At 41.8% G+C, this 26,423-nt stretch overlaps 1 protein-coding gene and 1 pseudogene across 1 annotated transcript; one reads left to right on the top strand and one right to left on the bottom strand.

Annotated features, from left to right (window-relative positions):
- The window catches only part of LOC134222868 (mucin-2-like), a 552,473-nt pseudogene that overhangs the window by 260,789 nt on the left and 265,261 nt on the right, over positions 1–26,423 (bottom strand).
- On the top strand, positions 6,625–17,027 carry LOC134221389 (mucin-2-like). The gene is given in 8 exon segments (XM_062700581.1): positions 6,625–6,828; positions 11,726–13,966; positions 14,324–14,497; positions 14,555–15,463; positions 15,528–15,746; positions 15,803–15,942; positions 15,944–16,685; positions 16,953–17,027. Coding segments are annotated over 8 exon segments (4,704 nt in total).

Genomic DNA, 26,423 nt, shown 5'->3' with positions numbered 1-26,423 from the left:
GGAAGAAGAATGAAGAAGGAAAACGAAAGATGGAAGAAGGAAGAAGGAACAAGAAAAAAGAAAGAAAAAATAGAGGAAGGGAGAAAGAAGAAAAAAAGAAGGAAAAAGAAAAAAGCAAGAAAAAAAAGATGAAGAAGGGAGAAAAAAAGAAGGAAGCAAGAAAAACAAGAAGCAAGAAGTATGAAGGAAGAAAAATTAAACAAGTTGACGCCATATTTGATCGTATGTAGGATGAGAAGACAGAAAAAAGAAGGAAGAAGGAAAAGAAAGAAAAATTATACAAGTTGACGCCATATTTGACCGTTTGTAGCCGTTCAACAAATCGAGATGACCAACTTGTTCCGTCGGTGTGTATGAAGTCAAAGTGTATGGCAGCAAGCATCTATGAGTTCCACTTAGCGTTCATTAATGCATTAGTGTCAATAGTGCCATTAATACATTTTTGCGATAATATGACTATTGGTATATTTCAACGGATAATCCTAACAAAAAAAAAAGGTTCAAATTTGAACATATTAAAAACGTTCTTAATATCATTTTCATTTATTCATAGGGTTTGACCTCGTCGCTTCTGATAAATTGAATGAAACTGATGTTAAAATTAAACATACAGCATGTAAGAGTATCTCGTTGTCTCAGTCTGCAACCACCATTATTGATATTCCTGGACTTCCCGTTGGACAAACTTTCGACCGAAGCCTCGATTGTTTTTGTGCTGCTTGTATGAAGTGGTCAGATTATCGAACCAAAGTTCCAAGAGTGGTTATTAAACAGGCAAACGATGCAAGTAATATTTCGCCTGAAGCAGAACAAATGGAAAAGGTGTATCGTTCTTTCGATGGTTTGAAGGCGAAGAAGAGATTTTTCAAACGGATCGTAAATGTCGTTCCAATGCGCAATCGTAAACCTAAACTGACCAGGGGGATAGTAAGGAAAAGGTAGATATGCGTTTTTTGAGTTAAACATAATTTAATAATAGGATTTCAGGCTTCGAGCAATAGATGCCGACGAGTACACAAACGTTGAATCATTACAAAGTGAACGTATACAAGGAAGAAGAATAATTGATTATGATTATTTTGTCAGATGGATAACTATGGCACAGGCAGTTCATTCACAAAATTGTAAAGGTCTTTTTTGCTCATATTATGAGGATTTTAAGTCAATGGTGTCTACATTGTACTTGAAATGTAATGTTTGTAACAAGATTGTTCGGGGATATTCAGAGAAACCAACTGTTAAGAAAAGGCTACGGCTTTCTCTTAGTTGGGGAATTCTATGCAGTGGTGGAACGTTTACTTTGGCGGAGGAACTATTCTCATTTCTGAATATGCCGTTCACTTCCAAGAACTCTTTTATAAATGACGAAACATCTATGGATGGAATCATTGAAGCAGCATTAGAGGCATCAACAGATAATGCTATCGAGGAAGAAAAAAATGCCGTGAAAAAGGATCTTGAGGAACAAGGAGTTCAATATAATCAGCAGTTGCTCAAGTCCTGTGCAGCGTTAGATGGGTCATGGGGTCTACGCAGTAATGGCCATCGGTATAACTCTGCTTCCGGATGCGCCGCTGTGATTGGAATTCGATAAAAGGTTTGTTTCGTTGGTTGTCGGAACAAAAGGTGCATCGCATGCAATCTTAACGTACGTCGAGAAAAAAACAAAATGGAAATTCGTAAGCACAAGTGCTATCGTAATTTTAAAGGAGCATCAGGAGGGATGGAGCCCGACATAATCATAGATGGATTTAAAAAAATGTACAAAAAAGGAATGAAATTCTCGACTGTTATTACAGATGGCGATTCTACAACCGTTGCCCGACTGAAAAATAGTTGCAAATACGGTTCTGTCTGAGATTCGTCATCAACTATGTTGCAACCACGCTATGAAAAGCCTTGGAAAAAGGCTCAGAGAGGTGAGTGTACAACTAAAAAACGCATTCCAAGTATGAATGATTTTAATTCATACCAAATCCATACCAAAATCCAAATCAAAACTATATAAACTAAATCCAATATAAATCCAAAACAAATTCAATTCAAAGCCATTTCAAATCAAATCTAACTCAAATCCAGAAGGCAATCCTAATCTAATCCAAATCTAACCAGAATCCAAACCGAATCGAATCCAACATAAATCCAATACAAATCCAATTCAAAATCAATCCAAATAAAAACCAAATCTAATCAAAATAAGAAACCGAATCAATTCCAATCAAAATCCAATCCAAATTAAACCAAATCCGATCCAAATCTAATCCAGATCCTATCCAAATCCAATCAAAATCTAATTCAAATCCAATTCAAATTGTATCCAAATTCAATCCAAATCTAATCCAAACCCAATCCAAATCCAATCCTGATCCAAATTAAATACAAATGTAATCCAAATCCCATTCAAATCCAAATTCGAAACAATTTTATTTTCTTCAGATAAAATGTCCTAAGCAATTTGCTCACATTATGACAAAATCAATCGATCGCATAACTCGTGGAATAAGATCTGCAATTAAACATTGTGCTGATGAAACCAAAGGAGAAGACGTAGAAGGACTCAGACACGACATTCGGAACGCTCCTTCCCATGCTTTTGGCCTTCATGATGACTGTAGATCATATTTTTGTAAGAATAAACAGGATGTGACAGAATCACAGAACATAATATCGGAATTACAATCTAATGAAATATGGGATAAAATAACCCTTGCGGTGGAAAAATCCGCTGCTAAGGCAGAGTTTTTCAGTGAAAACAGGACAAGCAACTTGTAATGCTTATGTTTACTCATTGAAAATGTCACATTTTAAAGAATTTTTATAATATTAGGGTTGAAAATTTATATTGCAGATTGAGTAAATACAACGTAGATAAACGCGTCGATACAATGAGTATAGGGTCCTACCAACGAAGAGTTTTTATAACTATACTTCAACATAATGAAGGCTATCGATACACTGGAGAACACCCTGGATATTGGTTGAGAAGAATGTTCCAAAGGAAGAATGCATCATATCTGAGTACGAAAAAAAATACAGAGTAGCACGGGTTTTGTAAGACGCAAGCCTGTTTCTTATGATGAGATCGAAAAGGATTATGGAGAAGATGCAGTCGACGCTGCAGAGCAAAATATGAGTATCGAAATCGATGCTTTGTCAATAAGGGAGAAATACGAGGTATACATTTCAAAATATATTATATATAAGGCCATTTTTATCCAAAAACAGGGTCATCCAAAAACAGTCGATAAAATAGAGTCAAATCTCTCACAATCGTTGCAAGCCTTGACAACAAACTTATCGCAACCTAATACAAGTGTAAAAAGACTAAATTGGAGAAAGAGCATTCAGTGGCAAGCTGAATAGAATAACATGATTTTGATTTCAAAATAGTTAATTTTCAATGATATGGAAATGCTAATATCATCTTCCAAACTTGGACGTACATGTTCATGATAGCATTAGAGGCGAAAGTATAGAATTGATAGTTCCGTTAGGATACGGCAGGCATGAAGAATGTTTTATAGAAGTCGATTTGAAAGCGAGCGGAGGGCAATATTTGTGATGGCATATATCGCACGACCTTCCTTCTGCCAAGCTCCCGTATGAAGGGGGAGGGAAGAATATCAGTGTGGAAGCTGATATATCTCCACTGGCAAAAGGAAGGTGGTTTGACTTGCTCATATGCCATCGCGTGCGGAAGGATTTGCTATCGACGAGTACTGTCTCCAAATTTCTAATATGACATCAGCATTTAGTCGAATAGGATTTTTATTGCACAGTTCTGTTTTCTCATTGCGTCCGTCTCGTCGCAACCAACTTGGCTGCCTCGGAGAGAACAAAGCAGAGAAAGGCACTGCTGCTTTGCCAGTGGAGATATATCAGCTTCCACACTGATATTCTTCCCTCCCCCTTCATACGGGAGCTTGGCAGAAGGAAGGTCGTGCGATATATGCCATCACAAATATTGCCCTCCGCTCGCTTTCAAATCGACTTCTATAAAAACATTCTTCATGCCTGCCGTATCCTAACGGAACTATCAATTCTATACTTTCGCCTCTAATGCTATCATGAACATGTACGTCCAAGTTTGGAAGATGATATTACCATTTCCATATCATTGTAAATCGTTTAACTTCACGTAGAAGTAACACACACGAAATCATCAATTTAGTGTACTACCCTTGGTGGGGGCATCCATCAATTCAGCTGTTATTGGTCGACGGTACAGCAGCAATGCCTTTCTCTGCTTTGTTCTCTCCGAGGCAGCCAAGTTGGTTGCGACGAGACGGACGCAATGAGAAAACAGAACTGTGCAATAAAAATCCTATTCGACTAAATGCTGATGTCATATTAGAAATTTGGAGACAGTACTCGTCGATAGCAAATCCTTCCGCACGCGATGGCATATGAGCAAGTCAAACCACCTTCCTTTGCCAGTGGAGATATATCAGCTTCCACACTGATATTCTTCCCTCCCCTTCATACGGGAGCTTGGCAGAAGGAAGGTCGCGATATATGCCATCACAAATATTGCCCTCCGCTCGCTTTCAAATCGACTTCTATAAAAACATTCTTCATGCCTGCCGTATCCTAACGGAACTATCAATTCTATACTTTCGCCTCTAATGCTATCATGAACATGTACGTCCAAGTTTGGAAGATGATATTAGCATTTCCATATCATTGTAAATCGTTTAACTTTCACGTAGAAGTAACACACACGAAATCATTAATTTAATTTAATTTTCAGCTGAGTGAATCTTCAAAGCAATTATTACAAACCGAAGTGACAATGCCTCAAATGGAAGAATTCGCGTTCGGGCGAATATTATCTAAATATGTATCAGAAATAATAGCTTCGAGAGAGTGTACAAAAAGCAAAAAATGTGATTTTATATTGCAAACCAGAACTTGGAATTTTCTTAAAAGTAATCGTCATATTATCGGCCTCTTGCTGCGATCCTTGAGAGACCGACACTCCATCGAAATGGGGGAAGTCGGATGCACGTTGACTCGTGTCATAATTATCTGTGTTGTGTACTTGACGGTAAGAGCCAATACATCGCTGATGATTTCTCTTTTTTTCTAATTGGATCTTATATTTCACATTCTATAGCTGTATCCAAAGATGGTTCAACGGTGCTTCTTTTGAAAAAAGACCAGCGAAAAGTGAAGAAAAAAAATGCCAATTAAAAATACACCAGAGAAACTGACAATCGACAAAAATACTGGCATAGAAGCTCAAACTATGATGCATGTATGTAAAGCACAAAAATGCTGGGTTGTGCTCATTGATCCAAACAACTATTCTGACTACACTTTACATGAGATTGGATATGACGAGGTTTTATTTGGAGACGAAAATATCAGGAAAAATTGCAGAGTTCTTCGAAAATTACATTTCAAGATCTGTGTTTGCGAATGGTTTCGATGTTAAAGTATAAATAAATAAAAGCTTGTTAAAAGAGTGAAAATAAAGATACCTGAAGGGAAGGAAAAAATACATCGTATTAAAATAAAGTCAATCATTTAAAAGAAAAGGAATCACCGTCTTTGACCAGAGATCGTACACAGACTGAACACTTAAATGCCTCGCATGAGACAACTGACAGAAAATTTACACAACTCCCAGTGCACCAGTTGAAATTTTTCGTATCATGAAAAGCAAACTCTTTACCGAGGCGCAAATCGAACTCCACACCTGCAGTAGCCCTTGCGTCTAGGCAATTGACGTCTCTAACCGCACATCAACGAAGCCAACTTACTCAACCTAATGAGATTGATATTTCCTTGTTGGTTTGTTTGATTCTTCATATTCTTATGATTGTAAGCTGCATATCACAGTAACTGTAACGTATGAGCTCATTATTTACCAGCACAAATCTAATAAAATAGGTCTGTATTATCCGTATTATCCTGTTGCCACAAACATAACTGTCCCATATTGTATTGAAACTCAAATCAATATGGCACAGCTATGCTTGCAACGGCAGTAGGTGAACAAATCTTAGTCATCAACGTTAATATAGTTAATATTTTCTTCAATCCTCTCATTCTTGCCTGAAACTAACAAAAAACAATAACTAATCCGGAATAAAAGTTTAAATGTAAATCAAACAAGAAAGTTAGAGACAGCACTAAGGTGAATTGATCCTTGAAGAAAATGTAAACATTGTTTGACAGTTCATCTGTTTCTCAATATTAGTGTTAAATTAATGGTACACCAATACTATTGCTATATGCGAAATGAGTTCATCTCACAAATACAATCAAACCATATTTATGTACTCCACCAACCTTCACCTTAAGCCCTATTCTTGGATTTGGTCAACTGAGCTTGGTCGGACCAAATAAAAGATATTTTAGTTACTAGATAAAGATTGTCGCTGTCGTCGCTGTCCGGAACATCTTTTGCTGGCGAGGATAGGGGAGCTAAATGTCAAAGAAGGGAAATCCATACGATTTGACAGGTATGTACCACACATGTTTCGGACAGCAGAACAAAGGGAACTGAAGCGACAATCTTTATCTAGTAACTAAAATATCTTTTGGCCAAATCGATTCAGATGCGTGACGAATCAACCTCAATACTGGAGGATAGCGAACCACTCGGGATGCCTCGAAATGTCGCCCTATCTCGCTAACCTTTTGCGTCTCCAAGGCTGTCGAGAGGCTAGTTATTCGTCGTCTATGCGAGAAACTCGTAGCCGACGGAAGATTCGACTGGGTACGGAGTACGGAGCCAAGACCAACTTCGTCGGACAAGGAGACGCTGATTTGGTATCCCTTGACATCTGGAAGGCGTTCAATCGGTCATGGACACCACTAGTACTGTAGCATTTCAACGAATGGGGTAACACACTGGCTTTTGTTCGGAATTTCTCCAAAGGGCGATCATTTCAAGTCTTTATCAGGAATCAATCTTCCAAAATCCTTACCACCCATTACGTCTTTATCTACTTCCTAACACTATCAAAACCCCACAGGATAAGCAACAGGGGTGTTTGTCTTTGTGTTGGAGTAGTCAGTTTTCAGCTCACCTGCGTTGCATATCACAATCTTCTCAACGTCTGGTCTAATATGTTCGAATGGGCCGGATTTATGGGTGTGTTTGTGGCCCTGGGCCCCACAAATATTATTTACCAACAAGCTGTCGGCCCTGGGGATCCTTCCAGCTAAATCCGGCCCTGTGTGCGATCGAACCTCCTCCATCGACGCTCTCAAATTTCAATTGATTTTCGATTTTCTATTGCATCGTATATGGGGCTCAGCATTCCAGATACCAGACCCGAATTATGAAACACCGACATCGGTTGGTGCCCTATTTGCAGTTTCTGTGGTTGTATCCCACAGAACAAAAAGAAATAGTTTCCACGAGTAAAGTAGACATGCCTCGGATCAAGCATTTTTTCGCCTCAACCGTGATTGCTTACTATTGATCGAACTCAAGATATGTAGTTGCGGCTGAAGAACGAAAAAAGCAACCGACCGATAAAATGGTGGTTCCTGGTGGCGTAGCGTAGCCAAAAGAAAAACAGTCAGAACAAAAAGTGAAAAATACGTCTTTAAAAAAAATCAGAAGTGCTGTGTACAAGACAAGACCACTCGACGTAAACTACGTTAAACATCTTAGTGCAATGAGAATCGTAATACCATGTAAATATTAGGTATACTTGACACAATCGCAAATATTGACCAAAAACTACATAAAGTGTAGAATATTTACACTACAAACAGATCGTAATCTGTTCTCAGCATAAACATTTTATTCAACTACCGCCGACAATGTTATTTGGATCACTACCGGCGAAGACATAGTTTCGAGTTAATTCAGAAAGCTGCTTTCCCGCGTTTGCAATTCTGCTAAAAATCATCGTGCGATCGTCATCAGCATCATCAGCCTCAAGTGCATATTGGGTTTCATCACCCACATCGGTTTGACATTTGTTGTACCGGTACTTTGGCTGCTAGGTCTAAACAAACTGGATGTTGGTCACGCGAACAGGAACAACATTAGCAATCTAATGTTTTTGAATCAACTGTCGGCATCGAATGAAAAATTAGAGAGAAAATTGCGCTTGCACAATTCTGCTGTCACCGACTACAGGCAATTTGCTGCAGACGCCTTATTTATGAATAATTCTCTTGCAGGAACTACCCGTCGACGGCCGCCTCTGGTAAACGTTTCTCTCAATGCTCCTTTTCAGCCACTAACAGCAGCAAAACGAAAGTAAGAATTTCGCGAGAAAATTTCATTTGTGCGGCAATTTTTAATACGGCACACAAAACCTTCAAAAAATTATGGTCCTGAAAAGAAAAGGACTGATTAAGTGCACCTTTGCAATCACTATCAGTTTGCGAGAAAATTTCGCTTTAGTACTGCTCCCACCGATGACGAGATTCCTGCAGAAGCCACCGCCGACGGCCATTATTGTTGGATTAATTTCGAAATCTTGATGATGTTGCTGACGACGGTAGCACGATTATTTACAGCAAACCGGATCTGCAGGAATTACGCCAATTGCGCGAGAGAACACCATTGGCGTTGGACCGCCCTCTGTGAAATCTCGAACAAAACAGTTCCCGCCCCTTCGTTATTCGTAATGAGTGCACATAAAATTTGCACCCATTACAATTAACAAAGGGGCGGGGCTAATGGGCTCACAGTTTTAAATAAAAGAAAGCAGCTTTCGCACACGCGAGCCAGTTTGTTAGAGATTCTACGGAGAGTGATCCCTGCATTGGCATCAGTGGCAGTCGCTGGAGCGTGTTGCGTTAAATGGAAGACAATGGATGTGTGATGAATAATTTTTAGGAACAAAAAAATTGATGACAGTTATGGTAGCGTCAGTGATGGCCGTCGGCGGTGGCTTCTGCAGTGAATTTAATCGCCGCGTTAGCGTTTGTAACCATTTTGCATTGGAAAGTGATATTTTATTGCTAGATTGTGGTTAATATTTGGAAAGGCGCATCCTTGTGTATAATTTTCTGTCGCATCTACCTGCCGATGGCCGTCGCATAGACATAGACATAGACAACATGAGATTGTGCTTAGTAATGTGGTGAAAATTTCTCTTAATTGAACTTGCTTTTGTATACAGTATTGACCCGATTGTGTCATTCCCCGATTTTGTCCACCCCCGATTTTATCACGTTTTCGACCCGATTTTGTCAAGATTTCCTATAATCACCCATGGTCACTAAATCGGGATATTACTGTATAATAGTGCACTAAGAAAAAAATGATATGTGAAATATTCTCGCATAAATCGGACAATCGGTTGGTTTGCTAAATGCTCAACAAGGTCTCAAGAAGCATAAAAAGGTGCTTCTTTTCTTTAAAGTGATATGCAGTTAAATGACAATGATATCGGCATTATCGATCCAAACAGAATCAATGATGGCCGTCGGCGGTGGTTGCTGCAAACAATTTATTCGCCGCGGTAGCGTCAATAGCCATTTAAAGGTAGAAAGTTTAATTGGATAAGAAAGTTGTTTTCCCCGAAAACCCTCATTTGCAACGGAAAGATTCGATTGAAGACAAATTTTCTTCAAATTGAAAGTGGCGACTATGGCGTCGGGGGGTGCAGCATCAGAGCCAAGATGAATACACAGCTAGGTGTTGCAATGTGCTTAGTTTGTGGAAGAGAAGAAGGCGGGGGTGAAAAATTCATTTTCAGTGCAAAACGAAAACAAACCAGCTGGTTCTCCCATACTAAAATCCAAGATGGCTGAATCGTGAGTTTGGCACATTGGAACACCTAGTGGTGTATTCATCTTGATCAGAGCTGCCGTCGGCGGTGGTGGCTGTAAAAAAATCCGCTGGCCATTTAGCAGGCAAGTCAAACCCTCTTCTTTGTATAGTAATCGTCCTGGACTGATTTTTGAATTTGTGCGCCATTGCAATTAGTAATATGCGAGCAAAGATTTCACTTTAGGGCTTTTCCTACTGACGATGAGTTTTCTGCAGCAAACACCGCCGACGGCCGTCATTGTTGGATGAATTTTCACTTTCACTTTGTTGAATATTTTCGGTAAAACAAATTCTCTCCTGTGTATAAAGGTGATCATGACAAGAAACCAATTCATTTTATTTGTACCACTTGACCGCCGTCCGATAATTCTTTCCTATGATCGCCAGCTGGTACACGCTGCGTGAAATCTCGACGCGCTGTTGCTGCTGCCACGACCGACATAGACGTCAATGATGAGAAAATATTTCTACCCCCAACGCCACCGAGCCGTTGTTGTTACTGGGACCGCTTCCAGGCGGTCCACGATCCAGCGGAGCGGTCCGATGGCCGTGAAATATCGAGCGAAAATGACACGCGTGTGCAAGACACGGTTCTTTTTATGCACAAAGAAATGAAGCGATGGACCAAAGGGTGCGTACCTTATCTGATATCTGTGTTAGGGATGCATGAACGGGATTGGTTGGTTCTGAAATTTTTACCGGACGTGAAAGAATTTAAATTTTAAATAGCTTGACGTTGATAATCAATAGTTTTAATACGATTAGCAAATTGGTGGAAAGTTTGTGAATTGGTTATATAAATCTTGAAAATCCATCGAAAGATAAAGGCGTTTGAAATCGTGACGGTCCCCAATTGCGATTTTTTTGTTCCCTGTATCCGAGCTTTCCCTTAGGGTGACAGTTTGACAGTTTATTAACAATAATTATTATTCTTTTACGTGAGTCGCGTCGTGTCTCATCGCACGTTGCGTTTACTCTGGTGGGTACCTTACACGTAGTTCACGTCAAAAACAAATCATAACAAAAAACAGATCTTAACCAACAGCCAACAACCAACAACATTGATAACATTTTCCATGAACTTTAAACGCTTTTAAAGAATTGGTCATCTATGGAACAATGTTTTATTGCTTTTTTTGACATTTCTTTCATATTTTTTATTGCTCTGTATTGATTTTTTTCTTCTTTTATAATTGCAATTTTTGCTTTTAAAAGTGCTAATTTATTTTTGTTTTGTGGAAAATTCTTAATTGGAAATATTGCATTATTTGGAAATATTATATTTATATATTCCTCATACCCTGATGTATTTATTAACAATTTCATATTTTTATGGAAAATTTTTATTTTTTTTAAGGGGAGTTTTTATTTTAGTCTTTGGAAATTCATACAAAAAATTTTATTCATGGCAATGTTTGGAATATCTAAAAACAATTGTTCAAAATTTTTTCGAGAAACGATATTGATTGTGTATTAGAAATTCTTCGGAATATAAACGTCAGCGAGGGTTAACCTTTGCCTGTGGCAACATACTGACGGCACACATGGCAAGTAGAAGGAAAGGACTAACAAGAAAAACTTTTTTTTATTATAATTATCTGTGCTGCCGCGCCGCCGGTATATCTCAATACATGTGACCTGGTCTGCCATTCGTCGGTAGTGTAGCTGCTGTAGTGCAGTTTGCAAGTAGAACTTTGCTCAAAATATGAGGATTCGAGCATCCACCTCTATCTGCTCTTTGAACCTTCATCACAGGAAACTGCTGTTTTTCCGCGTCCTAAATTTCCTGCTCTCTGTCTTCGTCTTAGCCACTCTTCTTCAGAATATTATCTTCACTTCTAAAACAATTTGAATAATTTGAAGCACACAATCGCTTGAACACAAACACACACTTGCATACACACAAACTAATTTGAGCGTCGGTAATTTGATTCAGGCTCAAATGACGAACTATACACACGCTTCTCTTAGCGGAGATCTACATTGTATATAGTCAATATTCTCGTTTCTCTAAATCGATCAATACCGACTTACCTGCATTCCTTTCAGGCAAAGGTTAGACTTGAAGGCCACTCTTTGCTATCGACTGCTAACGCTTCCACCGCCTATACCACCAAAACCATCAGCACCATCGCCAGCAACAGCACCTTCCCTTCCAGTGCGGCAGCAAACGCTAACGAAATAGATGTCGACGACGGAGAGGAAAGAGAACTGCAAGACGATGAAGAAGGAGGAGGGTTGCTGCTGGACCAAAGTCGTCCTACCCGGCAGCGGATGGCTCCCTGGGACGACGATGGCAATGATAGTGGAAGCGAGCGGGATGTGGAACCGGTGGCCGCTGGACTGACTCAAAGTCGTATCGATGTTGACACGCCGAACTATGTACCGTCGGTGACCGTTTCGATCTTTAGTGCCCTCTCGGAGATCCTCTCGCAGCCAACAGAAAGTTTACCTTTTTTGTCTTCTAGCACCGATGCACCAGCACCTTCCTCTTCTTCTAGCACTACGACGACAACTACTACGACCACAACCACCACAACGACTACCACCACTACCACCACAACCACGCCCAAGCCAAGCACTTTGCGAAAACCCACGGCCAAGGTACTGGAAGTTGGTAGCACTTCAGCAATGCCCATCGCGTTGACCGCAGCGTCTGTAAATACTAGCGATCCAACCGATAATACCACTATTGTAAATAATATTACTGCTGAGGGAAGCACTAGCGTTTTGCCCACTACGGCGGTGGTGGACAGCGCATTCTCCGAATCAAGCATGTTATCCGAAACGGGTGAACTCATTAACACCAACGATTTGGAAAGTCTTTTCCGACCGAGATTCCTGGAATCCGAAGAATACGAACTCCCAATCCTTACCTCAACTGAAAGTTCCTTAGCAATCAGTGCTAGCGATCCCTTGTTGAACGACATTTCTCCTTTCTCTCAGAACCCTAAATTCCCAGAAACCACCACTGCTCCTACTACGGTCACTGTTGAGGAACCTACAACTACCATGATTACTGCTGCTACCGAGAGCATGCTAACGAAGTCGCTCACTAACATGCCACTAACCGAAAGCGCCGAACTTGCAACCTATCCAACCACGACTCCCTCGGTCCCATCGACTACGGTTCAAACGACTCCAACGACTTCGTCGTTTGCTTTGGATACTCGTAGTGAAAGTTTGGAAGCACAGCATGCGCCATCTACCACGCCAGTCGAGCCAGAATACACTTTTATGCCTAGCACTGCTACTCCTAGTCCCATTGAAACCACATCCTTCATCACCGCCAAATCCATCAATACAGCTGTCATCGCCTCCCTCACCACCACCACCGACAAAAGTAGTGCTATGCTTTCTAACAAACCGGATTCAGAAAGTGTCTCGGAATCGCTCGCTTTCACTAACGTTACTAAATCACCACCACTGACTCATACCGAACTACCGACGACTGCATCACCTACGACGACCGTCGAGCCACCAACGACAACTACGGAGTCGGAACAGACGACCATCACCACGATCGTGACATCGGCCCCAATGACCGTAAGTAGGACTACCGAATCGTTTCAAAATTCCTTCAGAGCCACAACGGCTGTTCCTTCTCGGTCCCCTTACATTGTAACACCCCAAATCCTAACGTCCGAAACTTCCCCCGAGTACCACCCAAGATTTGCAGTGCGCCCTCCAATTGCGGGGGTCGCACAGAGTTCCACCACCACCAGCACCACTAGCACCGCTACCGCCATCACTAGCGCACCGTCTTTGGCCGCAAGTGCCTCTCGCACCACAGAACTAACCACGCAAAAGCCTCGATCACGTGGAATAGTTGTGTACGGTATCCTTCCGAACAACACAGTCATCCGACGAATCATTGGCGGGGACGATGAGCCGACAAGCACCACCGAAAACCCTCGTGTCGTTTACGGTATCTACCCGAACGGTACCGTTGTTCGCCGATATCCAAATGGTACGATCGTTCCGGATCGCCCTCGGCAACGTGGCCGCGTAGAAATTACCGACATAGATCCCCGCCAGCTACGGGATCCAAATAGTTCAATCTATAAGGAACCTTCTACGATTGCACAGGAAACTACTACCACTACCGCTGCTACCACCACTACTACTACTGCTGCTACCACCACTACCACAACTGCGTTCCCAAATAGAACAACCACTAGCTCTACCACTACCATTCCGAACGAAACTACGGTACATACGGAAAATCATGTTTGCTCATGCACGCGTCTTACAGTAGAATGCTTTACGCAACAGTTGCAGCCATGTCAAAGAAGTTTGGGACCAACGCATGCCTCAAAAAATGCACCCTTTGTAGACAATCGTCGTCGTTAAACCACACTTTCATCCACATTGACCGCATGCGAACACTAAAACTATCAAAGCATCCCGCTTCCGCACTCACATCGATCACCGATCAAGTTTTAACGTTGAAAAAATGTTTGTCTAACATAACCGCTTCTATTAGATTACAGATCTGCATTCACAGATAGCATTACCTGGTTCGGATTGTTTCAACTAATTTTCTTTTTTATATCTTGGGGCCTGCAGGGAACTACCGCGATCATTGAGCTATTGAGAAAGTATAACGAGGACAATCAACTGGACACGAAGGTTAAGTCGGATAATGTGTTCAGTTTGGCGATGAGTCGTAACTCTAAGAGTGGAAGCAGCTCAAAGAAGACAGATGGACCGACTAAGATTTCGCTGGATAGTGACATCACGGTATGATCATTTGTATTTTTGATAGTGTTACTGTTTCTAAGTTTTGAATACTTTTAGACAAAGAATCCCACGGAAGAAGTTCGAATCAACCGACCGAATGCTCCGGATTTGATTTATCGTTGGAAACCTACGACGGATAGTGAAGAAACTGTTGCGATTGTCTCGAGTACGGAGGACGTTGCGATTGCCGATAACACAGTGCCAGATAACATCATCGAGTTTAAGAGCAAATCTCTGCCGACTACGGAGGCGACACTGGAGCGTATTGTTTCCACTTCACAACCTGAGCTACCCACCCAAATTCCAAGTGACGTTGAACTGCGTATCTCTTCTGGTGTAAAAGCAAGCGATCAATCTACAAAGAAGGAAGTTTCAGAACTTAACAATTTTATAACTTCTACGTTACTTCCTGTCACTGAAATGTCCACAACGTCCACAACCACAGAGCCTGCTACAACAACATCCACAACTAGTACGACTCCTGGACCGACTACGACCACCACGTCGACAACGACTTCAACCACTGTTGCTCCCAGTACGACATTCAGAAGTTCTTCTATTGTGACAACAACCAAACCGCCCAGAAGAAGCTCTCAAGTTGATCAGCTCGAATCAAATCTGAAACTTCTTCAACAGTTCCTTGCCGCTAATCAGAGAGATATCGCGGCAACTAAAGCAGTCACTCAAACAACTACCGCTGCTAGAAGCTCAACCACTACCACAACAACTACTGAACCAACTACAACAACCAGCACGACTCCTCCAACCACTACTACGACGACAACGACCACAACGACCACTCCGCGACCTACAACTACAACAACTTCCAGCACCACGACAACCGAACGAACCACCCCTCGTTCAAAATCCGAAAAAAGTCGTCTCAATCAGAACTCAGTTGCAGTTCCGACCACCCAGCGGCCCAGAACTACAACCCACTCGGACGCAGACGACTTAGCATTCTTGGTAAGTTCGCAAACGAAATTTCTAGATAGTTATATTTCGTCAGGTTCTTTATTTTTTAACATAGCGTCAATTGGCAAACTTCCTCAACGGAGGCCCAACCACTCGGAGAACTACAAAGAAACCAAAACCAAAAACAACCACCACTACTACAACTACGACAACTACTACACCTAAGCCAACAACTACAACCACCACAACGTCAACTACCCCACGGCCAACTACGACTCATCCTTTGAGTACAGTGATTGTCGATAAGGATGATCCAGACTTCTTGAACGATGTGGTAAGTGTTCGAGAACATGCATCGAACAATGATTTTTACCGCATTTTACTTTTCAGCGCAAGCTTCCAAATTTCGCTACACCGAACCCATTAGTTGATAGTTCACTGGCGAACCGAATCCTCCAGTTAGCGATCAATCGTGATCCAAAAAGTATTTCCCTTAGCAACCAAGTCAATGGTGTACCATCAACGAACAACAACACTTTCGGCTGTCGAGGTGGAGCAGACCAAAAAGCAACTCGACAGAGAACTCCAGTCGTACAATAATGATCTACGTCTGTTATCTACCCTTTTGGGACGCCCCATAACCAGTAAGGACCTTCCGAACCTTACAAATCAACTTTCTCCTGCCTCCAAACCCTCCACTACATCAACCACAACCACAACCACCACCACAACAACCACAACTCGCCGTCCTCCCCCGGTGGACCCGGTTGCGCTCCAGCAACTGCTGCTCCGCCAACAGCAACAGCACAACTCTAGTCCCGCTGTTTCGGACGATTCTCCAGAACTGTACGGCAAAACTAACGAAGCCATCCTCGCAACTGTCCTGAAGCAACGCGGCATCGGCCCCGCGAACACCAATGCCAACCTGGAGGAGATTCTGGCGAAAATATCACCCCGCGGCAACAGCCCACAGCTCCAGACGGTGCTGCCGATCATTACCACGGCTCGACCAAGACCGCGGCCGGCTCGACCTCCGGAGGGACCGCCGCTACGATCGACGCGACCCATTCTCGATGGTTTGTCGTGGCTGTGGCGAGAGTGGCAGGCTACCGCGCCGCAGCCCCGTCAGCGGCCGAACGGATACTCGGCCGCGATTGGTGGCGGCGGTACACAGACGTCCAACACGTTTGGACTGAGCGGGGGAATCGGGGGCGGTCTCGGCGGTGGGGGCGACAAGTCGCAGGCTACCGACGAGGGACTCGATCCGGATGCCGTGAGTATTTTGTTTTTAAAATTCTTGATTTCCAGATTTCAGGGGACATGTCCTGATTTGGTAATGCTGACTTGGATTTCGGTATCAATCTTCAAATTTCCACAGTAGGTTGACGTTATGATTATATTGGGCCCATAGAACGTGTGAACATTTGAGTGGCCATTTAGAACAGGTTTTAGAGAGGTCGAGAGAGGTCATACGCATTTTCAATGGAACCCAACAATATGGGTATCGAACTTCATCACCAGATCGTTCTTTCTGTTTTAGGGCCACTGCAGCTTAGAGACTTCGTTCCAGGACGAGTTCCCGTGGGAAAAACTTTACAATGGATTCCAAGCATAATTTTATTATTTATTCAGACTAAGGCCGAAGTGGCCTGTGCGGTATTAAGTCTTCTCCATTCGGCTCGGTCATGGCTGCCGTCGCCAGCCACGCAGTCTACGGAGGGTCCGCAGTTCTTCCACCTGATCGATCCACCTTGCCCGCTACACTCGCCTTCTTGTGCCCGTCGGATCGTTGTCGAGAACCATTTTCACCGGGTTATTGTCCGACATTCTGGCTACGTGGCCCGTCCGCAGTCGTCCGATTTCGCGGTGTGAACGATGGATGGTTCTCCCAACGGCTGATGCAACTCGTGGTTCATTCGCCTCCTCCACGTACCGTCCGACATCTGCACCCCACCATAGATGGTACGCAGCACTTTCCTTTCGAAAACTCCGAGTGCGCGTTGGTCCTCCACGAGCATCGTCCGGTCTCGTGTCCGTAGATTTGTAGATTGTCAGTTTGGTACGGCGGCGAACTCTATTCGATCGGAGCGTCTTGCGGAGTCAAAGTATGTATTTCCAGCCACTATCGTCTTCGAATTTCTCTGCTGGTATCATTTTCGGCAGTCATAGCCAAGTACACAAATTCTTCTACCACTCGATTTCGTCACCACCGATGCCAACTCGCGGTGGGTGGCTCATGTCTTCTCTTGAACCTCTTCCTATCATGTAGGGTGGTGTACCAATGTCGCCATACATAAGATCAACTATTTTTTTAAATAATAAAAGGCATGTGGGTGGACTTTATATATCAAGCGAAAGGTTTTATTTCATGCTCCTTAGAACAGCTGTGAAAACCACAATAAAATGTGTTATAATCATCAAAATTGATTAATCCATAATGGAACACTACCAGTTGTACACTATTCTTAATTTTGGTTCCTTATTTGGCAAATCCATTGTTTTCTTATGGGATTGGCCAAATGCAACAAATAAAATTTCCATTTAAAATTGAAATTTTCATAAACAATTAGGAAATTGCCATTAAAAATTCAGGTATGAGCAATAAATAATTATAAAATTTCCACAAATAAAACAAAATTTCCATAAACTATAGAATTTTCCACAAACAAAATAAATAAGATCTTTTAAAGCAAAAATAGCAATTATGAACGAGAATTTTCCTTAAAGAAATAAAAATGTTCACGAAAAAAATAATTTCCAAAATAAATCAATATTAGCAATAAACAATTTCAAAATTTCCACACAGAAAAAATATTTTTCCATAAAAAATAAAATTTTCTAAATTAATCAATAAAGAGCATTAAAAATGAGACAATTTCCATAAAAATATACAAAAAAGCGATAAAGCTGATGAAATTTTACATGAACTTTAAACGCTTTTAAAGAAGAGGTCATATATGGAGAAAAGCACAGTTTGATTGCTTTTCTATTTCTTTATGGAAATTTTCTTATTTTTATTGCTTTTATTAGTCATTTCGTGGAAAATTTTTTTTGTTATGAAAAATATATTTATTTTGTGAAAATTTTGTTTTTTTATTGCTAATATTGATTTATTTATGGAAATTTTATTTTTTCCGTGGAACATTTAATTTTTTTATGGAAATTCTTCTTTATAATTGCAATTTTGCTTTTATAAGTGCTTATTTATTTTTGTTTGTGGAAAATTTTAATTGTTTATGGAAATTTTGTTTTTATTTGTGAAATTTTATATTTATTTATTGCTCATACCTGATTTCTTTATTGGCAATTTTCTATTTTCTTATGGGAATTTTCTAATTGTTTAGAGATTTTTATCTTGGCCAAATAGGAACACTAGTGCGACAACTGGTGCAGACGTCAAAAAATAAGCAAAATCAATTTTACAATTATGCTTTCTTGTTTTGGAGAAATCAAAGTTTTATCGTATCATATGAATATGCTTTATCGATATGAACTTGGTTTGCGGTGATTTGATTGGCATTTGGCATATAAAGCACTAGTGCGACAACTGTCTATAGCCACAACTGGTACATTTACCCTACTTCGTCTTCGACGTGTTGATGACTAGTCCGATCCGCTTACAAGCATAATGGATATCATTTATTTATTTTATTTTCTCAGGCTAGGGCCATAAGAGCAGTGTTGTCTTATGCTCAGTGCAAAAAAAATCTCAGGGCAAAAAATACCCTCCAGTGTATTTTAATTTTTATTTTACAGTTTGCCATGACATTTAGAAATTTCAAATATCCCTCTATTAGTTGAACTTACTTAACAGTAAAGACTATAAAATCGTTTAGATGGATTAAAATCAAGGAGCAGAATTTTTTACCCTGAGTGGGGACAACACTGCAGAGTCTTCTCCATTTAGCTCTCAGTCGCGGTAAATCGTCCTCCACGTGATCGATCCACCTTCCTCACTGTGCACCTCGCCTTCTTGTACCCGTCAGACAGGTTCCCAGAGAAGTCGAGAGAGGTCAAAGTATTTTCAACGGAAACCTAACAATATGGGTTTCAATCATTTTGAAATGATCTAAGCCTTGGTTCTCATCTCAATTTGTTTTTCTATCTTACTGCTCATTGATCTCTGTGACCCCAGTGGTCTTCCAAAGTTCTAGAACACCCGGAGAACTGTCGCTTCTTCCCTTTGCCGCAGTAAGATGCGACTATTTCTAATCACTCACTCATTGGCCCCAGGTGACCACTAATAGGTATCCAGAGGACATTTGGAGCATCCGGAGCAGTGTTATTTTTTTTTAATAGCAATATGGAGCAAAATCATTTTCAAGGACCACCATTGATCCTGAAGACCAGTGTGGTCATTCGAAGTCCCGATCATCCAAAGGAGTTCTTCTTCTTCTTCTTCTTCAATGGCTCTACATTTCTCTGGAACTTGGCCTGCTTTTCAACTAGTATTCTTTTAGCATTTCCACATGTTATTTGAAAGCTTTCTATGCCCGCCATTGCATGAGTATGTATCTTGTGTGCAAGTACAATGGATACACTATGCCCAGGGTGTCGAGAAAGTTTCCAACCGAAACATCCTAGACCGGACCGAGAATCGAACTCGCCGTCTCCGGATTGGCAATCCTACGCCTTTGCTCGCAAGGCTTGGAACCCCTCAAAGGAGTTACCGATTCCGATAATTTGTCTTAAAGCTGCGACTTTTAGAAATTGATTTTTGTAGCCATGAGCAAAATTTTGAGATAACCTCATGGACTCATTCATTTTGGATAACCACAAAGTGATTCGTCGAAAGTTCTGGAACATCCGGAGAAATGGTCAGTTGAACAAGTTCGTCGTTCGTATTTTTTATAAATCGATTGTTGACGTAATGTGAGCAAAATCAACACTTATCGACTCCGGATGGCCAATAGAGGCCTCCAGAAGTTTCAGAGCATCCGGAGAAGTGAAAAATTGTGAAATTCCGTCCTAGAGAACCACGACTTCAAAGATCCTTATTATAGCATTGTGAGAAAAAAACATTGCAAGAGACACAAATTGAACCGAATGGGTATCAAGTGGTCCTAGGAAGCTCTGAGCACTCAGGTAGTGACCAAATCAAATCGTCCTACTGCTGAGGCTTTTTATACCATTTGCTCTAACGTAAGAGCCAAATTCCACTAATGGTCCCGGAGCTCAGAATATCCAGATAGAAGACAAATTTTGAATTTGTCCACAAAAAGTAACTTGATTCGGAGATGGCTTTTCAGTCTTGACAAAATCAAAACCTGTTATTTAATCTTGTCCAACGTTCGGTCCGTTTGGGACCTTCCTCAGAGACTCAATTCTTACAGGTTTATCCTCAACTGTGGTTCTGCAACTAAGCTACGAAGGACCTCCGTCGGCCTTCGCAACCTAGCACTACTAGACGAGCTCGAGATTCCCAAATTGGACGCATAGTCAAATCACTCGGTCTGAGCTTGACGACCGACTGCAAATAACACACAACCTCACTTGATCGGTACCGTTGCTGATGAAGAATGTATAACCGCCAGACATTCTAAATACTCACGCTCCTCTAATGTGGACGTTACAATACACTTGGAAGTATCGCTTGATAAATGGATTGCAGTGATTTGACTATCGTCCAATTTGGGAATCTCGAGCTCGTTCAGTAGCCGCTAGGTTGCGAAGGCCGACGGAGGTCCTTCGTAGCTAGCTGGTTAAGCCAGTCTAGCGTACTGTGGGGTCATGGGTTCGAGTCCCATCGAAGGGAAAGTGGTTACCTCAATACATTTTCAAATCAATATCTTCCATAACGTACATATTCACATGAGTTTTCATAACATTGTAAATTAACGTCCAAGTCGTTGGTTTAATCCCGGAAATAGAATTACCTTTGATTGAACTGACCCTTTTCAAGACTGACATTCGGCCAAACGGTCCTTTCGCCAAACGACCCATTCGCCAAACATTCATTTCGGTCAAACGACCTTTTCGGACAAAGGACCAATTCGGCACGACCCTTTCGGCCAAAGCGTTTCGACCAAACATCCTTTCGGCCAAACGACCCTTTCGGCCAAATGACTTTCAGCTAAATGGGTTTCGGCCTAATGGTCTGTTCGGCCTAGTGGCATTCGGCCAAATGGCTTTCGGCAGAATGGGTTTCAGCAAATGACCCTTCAAATTTGATGCCTTTTCCTCCACTAACTATTGTACTGCATAGCACCATAAGTTATTCCAAGCTTAAGTATAAGGCACTCGATGAAATCCACAATAAGTCACGAAAGCAACGGCATTGGATTGGCAATTTTAGACGACGAAATCTATTATTGGCGATGCGTATCAATTATGCATGCATATCAATTGAATATTCATTCATTTTCATTTTCATTTATTTAGTTAACATCTACAGATAACACTGAATCAACAATTTGACGCCACAATGCACGGTTCGAGGCCCATCTCTCATCCTCGGATACGCCCCCCGCTCGCCAAGTCGTTCTGCACCTGGTCTGCCCATCTCGCTCGCTGCGCTCCACGCCGTCTCGTACCTGCCGGATCGGAAGCGAACACCATCTTTGCAGGGTTGCTGTCCGGCATTCTTGCAACATGTCCTGCCCATCAGCCCTTCCGGCTGGCTACCTTCTGAGATACTGGGTTCGCCGTGGGTTGGGCGAGCTCGGTTCATTCTTCGCCGCCACCACCGTCTTCTTGCACACGCCAAAGATGGTCCTGGGTTTCGCCGAAATCTTCACAGTTTTGACACCATCCACCGTTGCTTTGATCAGTCGGTAAGCTTCCCAGGAAGCTGTTCTCGTCCATATTTTCCATAGCTCTACGCGTCTATACTGTCGTATGCCGCCTTGAAATCAACGAACAGATGGTGCGTTGGGACCTGTATTCACGGCATTTTGAAGGATTTGCCGTACAGTAAAGATCTGGTCCGTTGTCGAGCGGCCTCAACGAAGCTGGCGTAACTTCCACGAACTCGTTCACTAATGGTGACAGACGACGGAAGATGATCTGGGATATCCATGTAGGCGGCATTAGGATGGTGATCGCTCGAAAGTTCTCACACTCCAGTTTGCCCTTTCTTGTAGATGGGGCATATAACCCTTCCTTCCTCCTCCGGTACTGTTCGGTTTCCCAGATTCTGACTATCAGTTTGTGCAGGTAAGTGGCCAGCTTTTCCGGGCCCATCTTGATGAGCTCAGCTCCAATACCATCCTTACCAGCTGCTTTATTGGTCTTTGGCTGTTGAATGGCATCCTTAACTTCCCTCAAGGTGGGGGCTGGTTGGCTTCCATCGTCCTGAACTGACTAGTCATCTCCTCCGCTGCCTTGACTTTCCTGCCTGTACTCTCAGCGCCATTCAGATGTTCTTCGTGTGCTGCTTCCACCTTTCGATCACCACGTTCGTCCGTCAAGATGCTCCCATCCTTATCCGGCACATTTCGGCTCGCGGCACGGGCCTTTGCGGGATGCGTTGAGCTTCTGATAGAACTTGCGTGTATCTTGAGAACAGCAGCTGTTCCATCTCCTCGCACTCCCTTCTTCCAGGCGGCGTTTCTTCTCCTGAAAAGGCGGGTCTGCTGTCTCCTTCCGTCTATAACGTTCCACGTTCTGCCGGGTACCTTGCTGCAGCGCGACCGCCCGCGCTGCGTCCTTCTCCTCCAGAATCTGTCTGCACTCTTCGTCGAACCAATCGTTCTCGACTTCGACCCATATACCCGACGTTGTTCTCCGCTGCGTCGTTAATGGCCTTAACTGTACTCCAGCAGTCCTCAGAGGGCCCCATCAAGCTCACCTCTTCCGGCAACGCTGCCTCGAGATGCTGCGCGTATGCAGTGGCGACATCAGGTTGCTTCAGTCGCTCTGGGTCGTACCGCGGCGGTCGTCTACCGAACATTGATGACGGATAGTTTTGGGCGCAGTTTAACCATCACCAGATAGTGGTCAGAGTCGATGTTAGCACGATATGTCCTGATGTCGATAATGTCGGAGAAGTGCCGTCCATCAATCAGAACGTGGTCGATTTGTGATACTGTCTGCAGTGGTGATCTCAAGTGTACCGATACGGGGAGGCTGTGTTGGAAGGGTGCTACGAATGGTTATATTCTTGGAGGCGCGAAATCAATTAGTCGTGAGCCGTTTTCGTTCGTCAGCCGGTGAGCGCTGAACTTTCCAAGTCGGTCAAACTCTCCTCTTGGCCAACCTGAGCGTTCAAATCTCCTATGATGATTTTGACGTCGTGGCTTGAGCAGCTATCGTACTCACGTTCCAGCTGCGCGTAGAATGCGTCCTTATCATCATCAGTGCTTCCGGAGTGTGGCTATGGACGTTGATTATGCTGAAGTTGAAGAACCGGCCTTTGATCCTCAACCTGCACATTCTTTCATTGATCGCCCGATCACGCGCCTGCATATCGCCCATCACTATGAAAGCTGTTCCCAGCTCATGTGTTGCCGCAGATCTGGTAGATAGTATGATTACCTCTAAACGTTCGCACCATTGATCCCTTCAACAAACCTCCTGCGAGCGCTACGATGCCGAATCCACGGTCGCAGGCACATCGGCGGTATGCTGTGCTCCGATGAGATGAAGATTTGCATGTTCCACGAACCGAGTTTCCAATCGCTAGTCCCTTTTCGTCGCAGTGGTCTTCGCCGATGGTTCGGTCCGTACTCTCTTGTTGATTGTTCGTTGCTTATGATTTTTTAAAGGCTGGCTTGCGGGCCACCAAACCCCTAAATTTCCGGAGGACCATTTCCTCCTTATTTCCGGTGGACCAGTGTGCACAGTTTCATAGAGTCCCTCGCTGGCACTCGGACGATCACCGCCCTAACATGGAGAACAGACGCTGTTGTGAGCCGATCCTGACATAGAACAGACGCTCAATAAGATTTGCACCTCGAGGACCACCCCCTTCCTGTCAGCATACGACCATAGTTCCCCAGGGTTGGTTACCGATCTTCCCTAAGGTTGCTCGTATCCCGGCCAGCACCGCATCAATTAGATATATAGATTTAAAAAATGTGTGGATCAATTAATATTTTATTGGCCTTCTTTCCAAGCATTATGGATCACATTATCAAAATTATGGATCATATGACCAAAATTATTGATTTTATTACTGAAATTATGGATCATCATCAAATTGCGCAAATTTGAAATTTTATGCGTTGCGTTGCGTTGCGTTGCGTTGTAACGGAGTTTCGTAGATTGCATACTGATAGTTGTCATTTTACCTTTCTTACCTTTGCTTATGTTTCCATTTGGGATTCAATGGAAATCAATTGAGAATCAAAATGATAAAACATGAAAGCTATCATTGCGACGCCATCTTCTCCGTTACTAGGAAAGGAAGGAAATGATGATATGACATCTACTTAACGAGAGGCCAGCGCACTCACCGACGCCCTCATAGATGTCAAGGAATTGGATGGTGGGTGGGGTATTGGTTTAGGGTATCATTATAAGCAAATGATAGAAAATTTGTGGAAATACGTTGGGAGTGACTTTGCTAAGAAATTTGTCACTCCATTATCCTTGCCGATGATTTTCCTCGGATGGGGCGAAGGTATTAGCCTTGCCTGGCTAATAACCTAGGTTTAGCGCCTTTGCTCGCTCTCTGAAACGAAAAAGAGCAAAAAGAAATTAAATTCCCTTCCCTGATATGATAATGATTTTAACTCTATAAATAGCACAAAACAGTAGATGCTGCAGAAAGTAAAATTCAGTAGGAGAGACGATAGAGTATACCGGTACCGGTTGACATAGGTGATCATCGAGAAAATCCGATCTAGAGACATATAACCTAATTTACTGATTCAGCTTATCTACAAGGTTCCTATAACAAAATTTTAAATATGTACATCGACAGCATGTGTTGGATCACAGTATATTGACCAGTTTAGTCCGCTACAATAAAGCTCACATAGGTAGGAACAGTGAAATGTAATGTATAATATAAACACAATCAATGTAATACGTATTCCACTGAGTTCTAATAAATATAGTCTAATAAGCAATAAGGTTTCATTAAGTATATAATTTTGAATGGTTAAATCTGATTACAAAAACCTATTCACTCCTTTTATTGAATTCTTGATTCAAACAATAATTCAGTTGTTAAAAATGATTACGTAAAGTTCAACGCGTTAATGTGGATCATTTTGTGCAAATAGAAATCCCCGTTAGAGTTATGCAATTTCAAAATTATTATTAAAACATGTACAATAATAGGTAACCTTTAACTAAATGATACACATAGATTGAAGATTGGGCTTGAACATACGATGTTATGTTGCTCAGCTCATTATGGATCGCCAATTTCCCTATTGTACATATATCTATTGTAAACGCCTTTTAGACGTTAAAATTACAAAATATGGAATTTCTAAACTCACTAAATATTGTTCGTTATCTTGGCTAATATTGTTCAAACACAGTTCTTATATCTGTTCCCTATCAGTAACAAGGCAATGTGTACAAAGCCATTGATTTCTCACCCAAACTAAGAATCATGAACAAAATTATGCTCACCTAACTTAATTTTGAATCGAAAACCATTTTATGACATCAAAATTTCATTAATATCACACTTTTAAGAATTCAGCTAAAAAACACCTTCACCACCATGCACATATTTTAATAACATTAAAAATAGTTAATCCATGCCTGTACCTATAATAACTACTATTTTCACAAAAAATCCGCACAATATTATACTCGTATGTATATGCAACGATATTTTGCAGTGTTGCGAATTCCTCAATATTTTGCTATTGAATGAATTATAAAAATATACAATACAAATTTTTTGTAGTTTTTCTACTTACATTTCAATTTTATGTTCATTCTCTTATCTTTTGAAACACCTTATTTTACAAAATGAGGTGAATTTTACAAAAGGAAATATATTCAACTTTTTAAAAATAAAACTGTAGTTGATAACACTTAAGAAATAAAAATACTGTAAGCCATGAAACAGTTTGGAATATTTAAAGTTGTGAGCAATACGTAACTA

The sequence above is a fragment of the Armigeres subalbatus genome, chromosome 3, assembly GCF_024139115.2.
Source record: "Armigeres subalbatus isolate Guangzhou_Male chromosome 3, GZ_Asu_2, whole genome shotgun sequence".
Taxonomy (NCBI): Eukaryota; Metazoa; Arthropoda; class Insecta; order Diptera; family Culicidae; genus Armigeres; species Armigeres subalbatus.
This window is presented reverse-complemented; position numbering and strand designations above follow the sequence as displayed.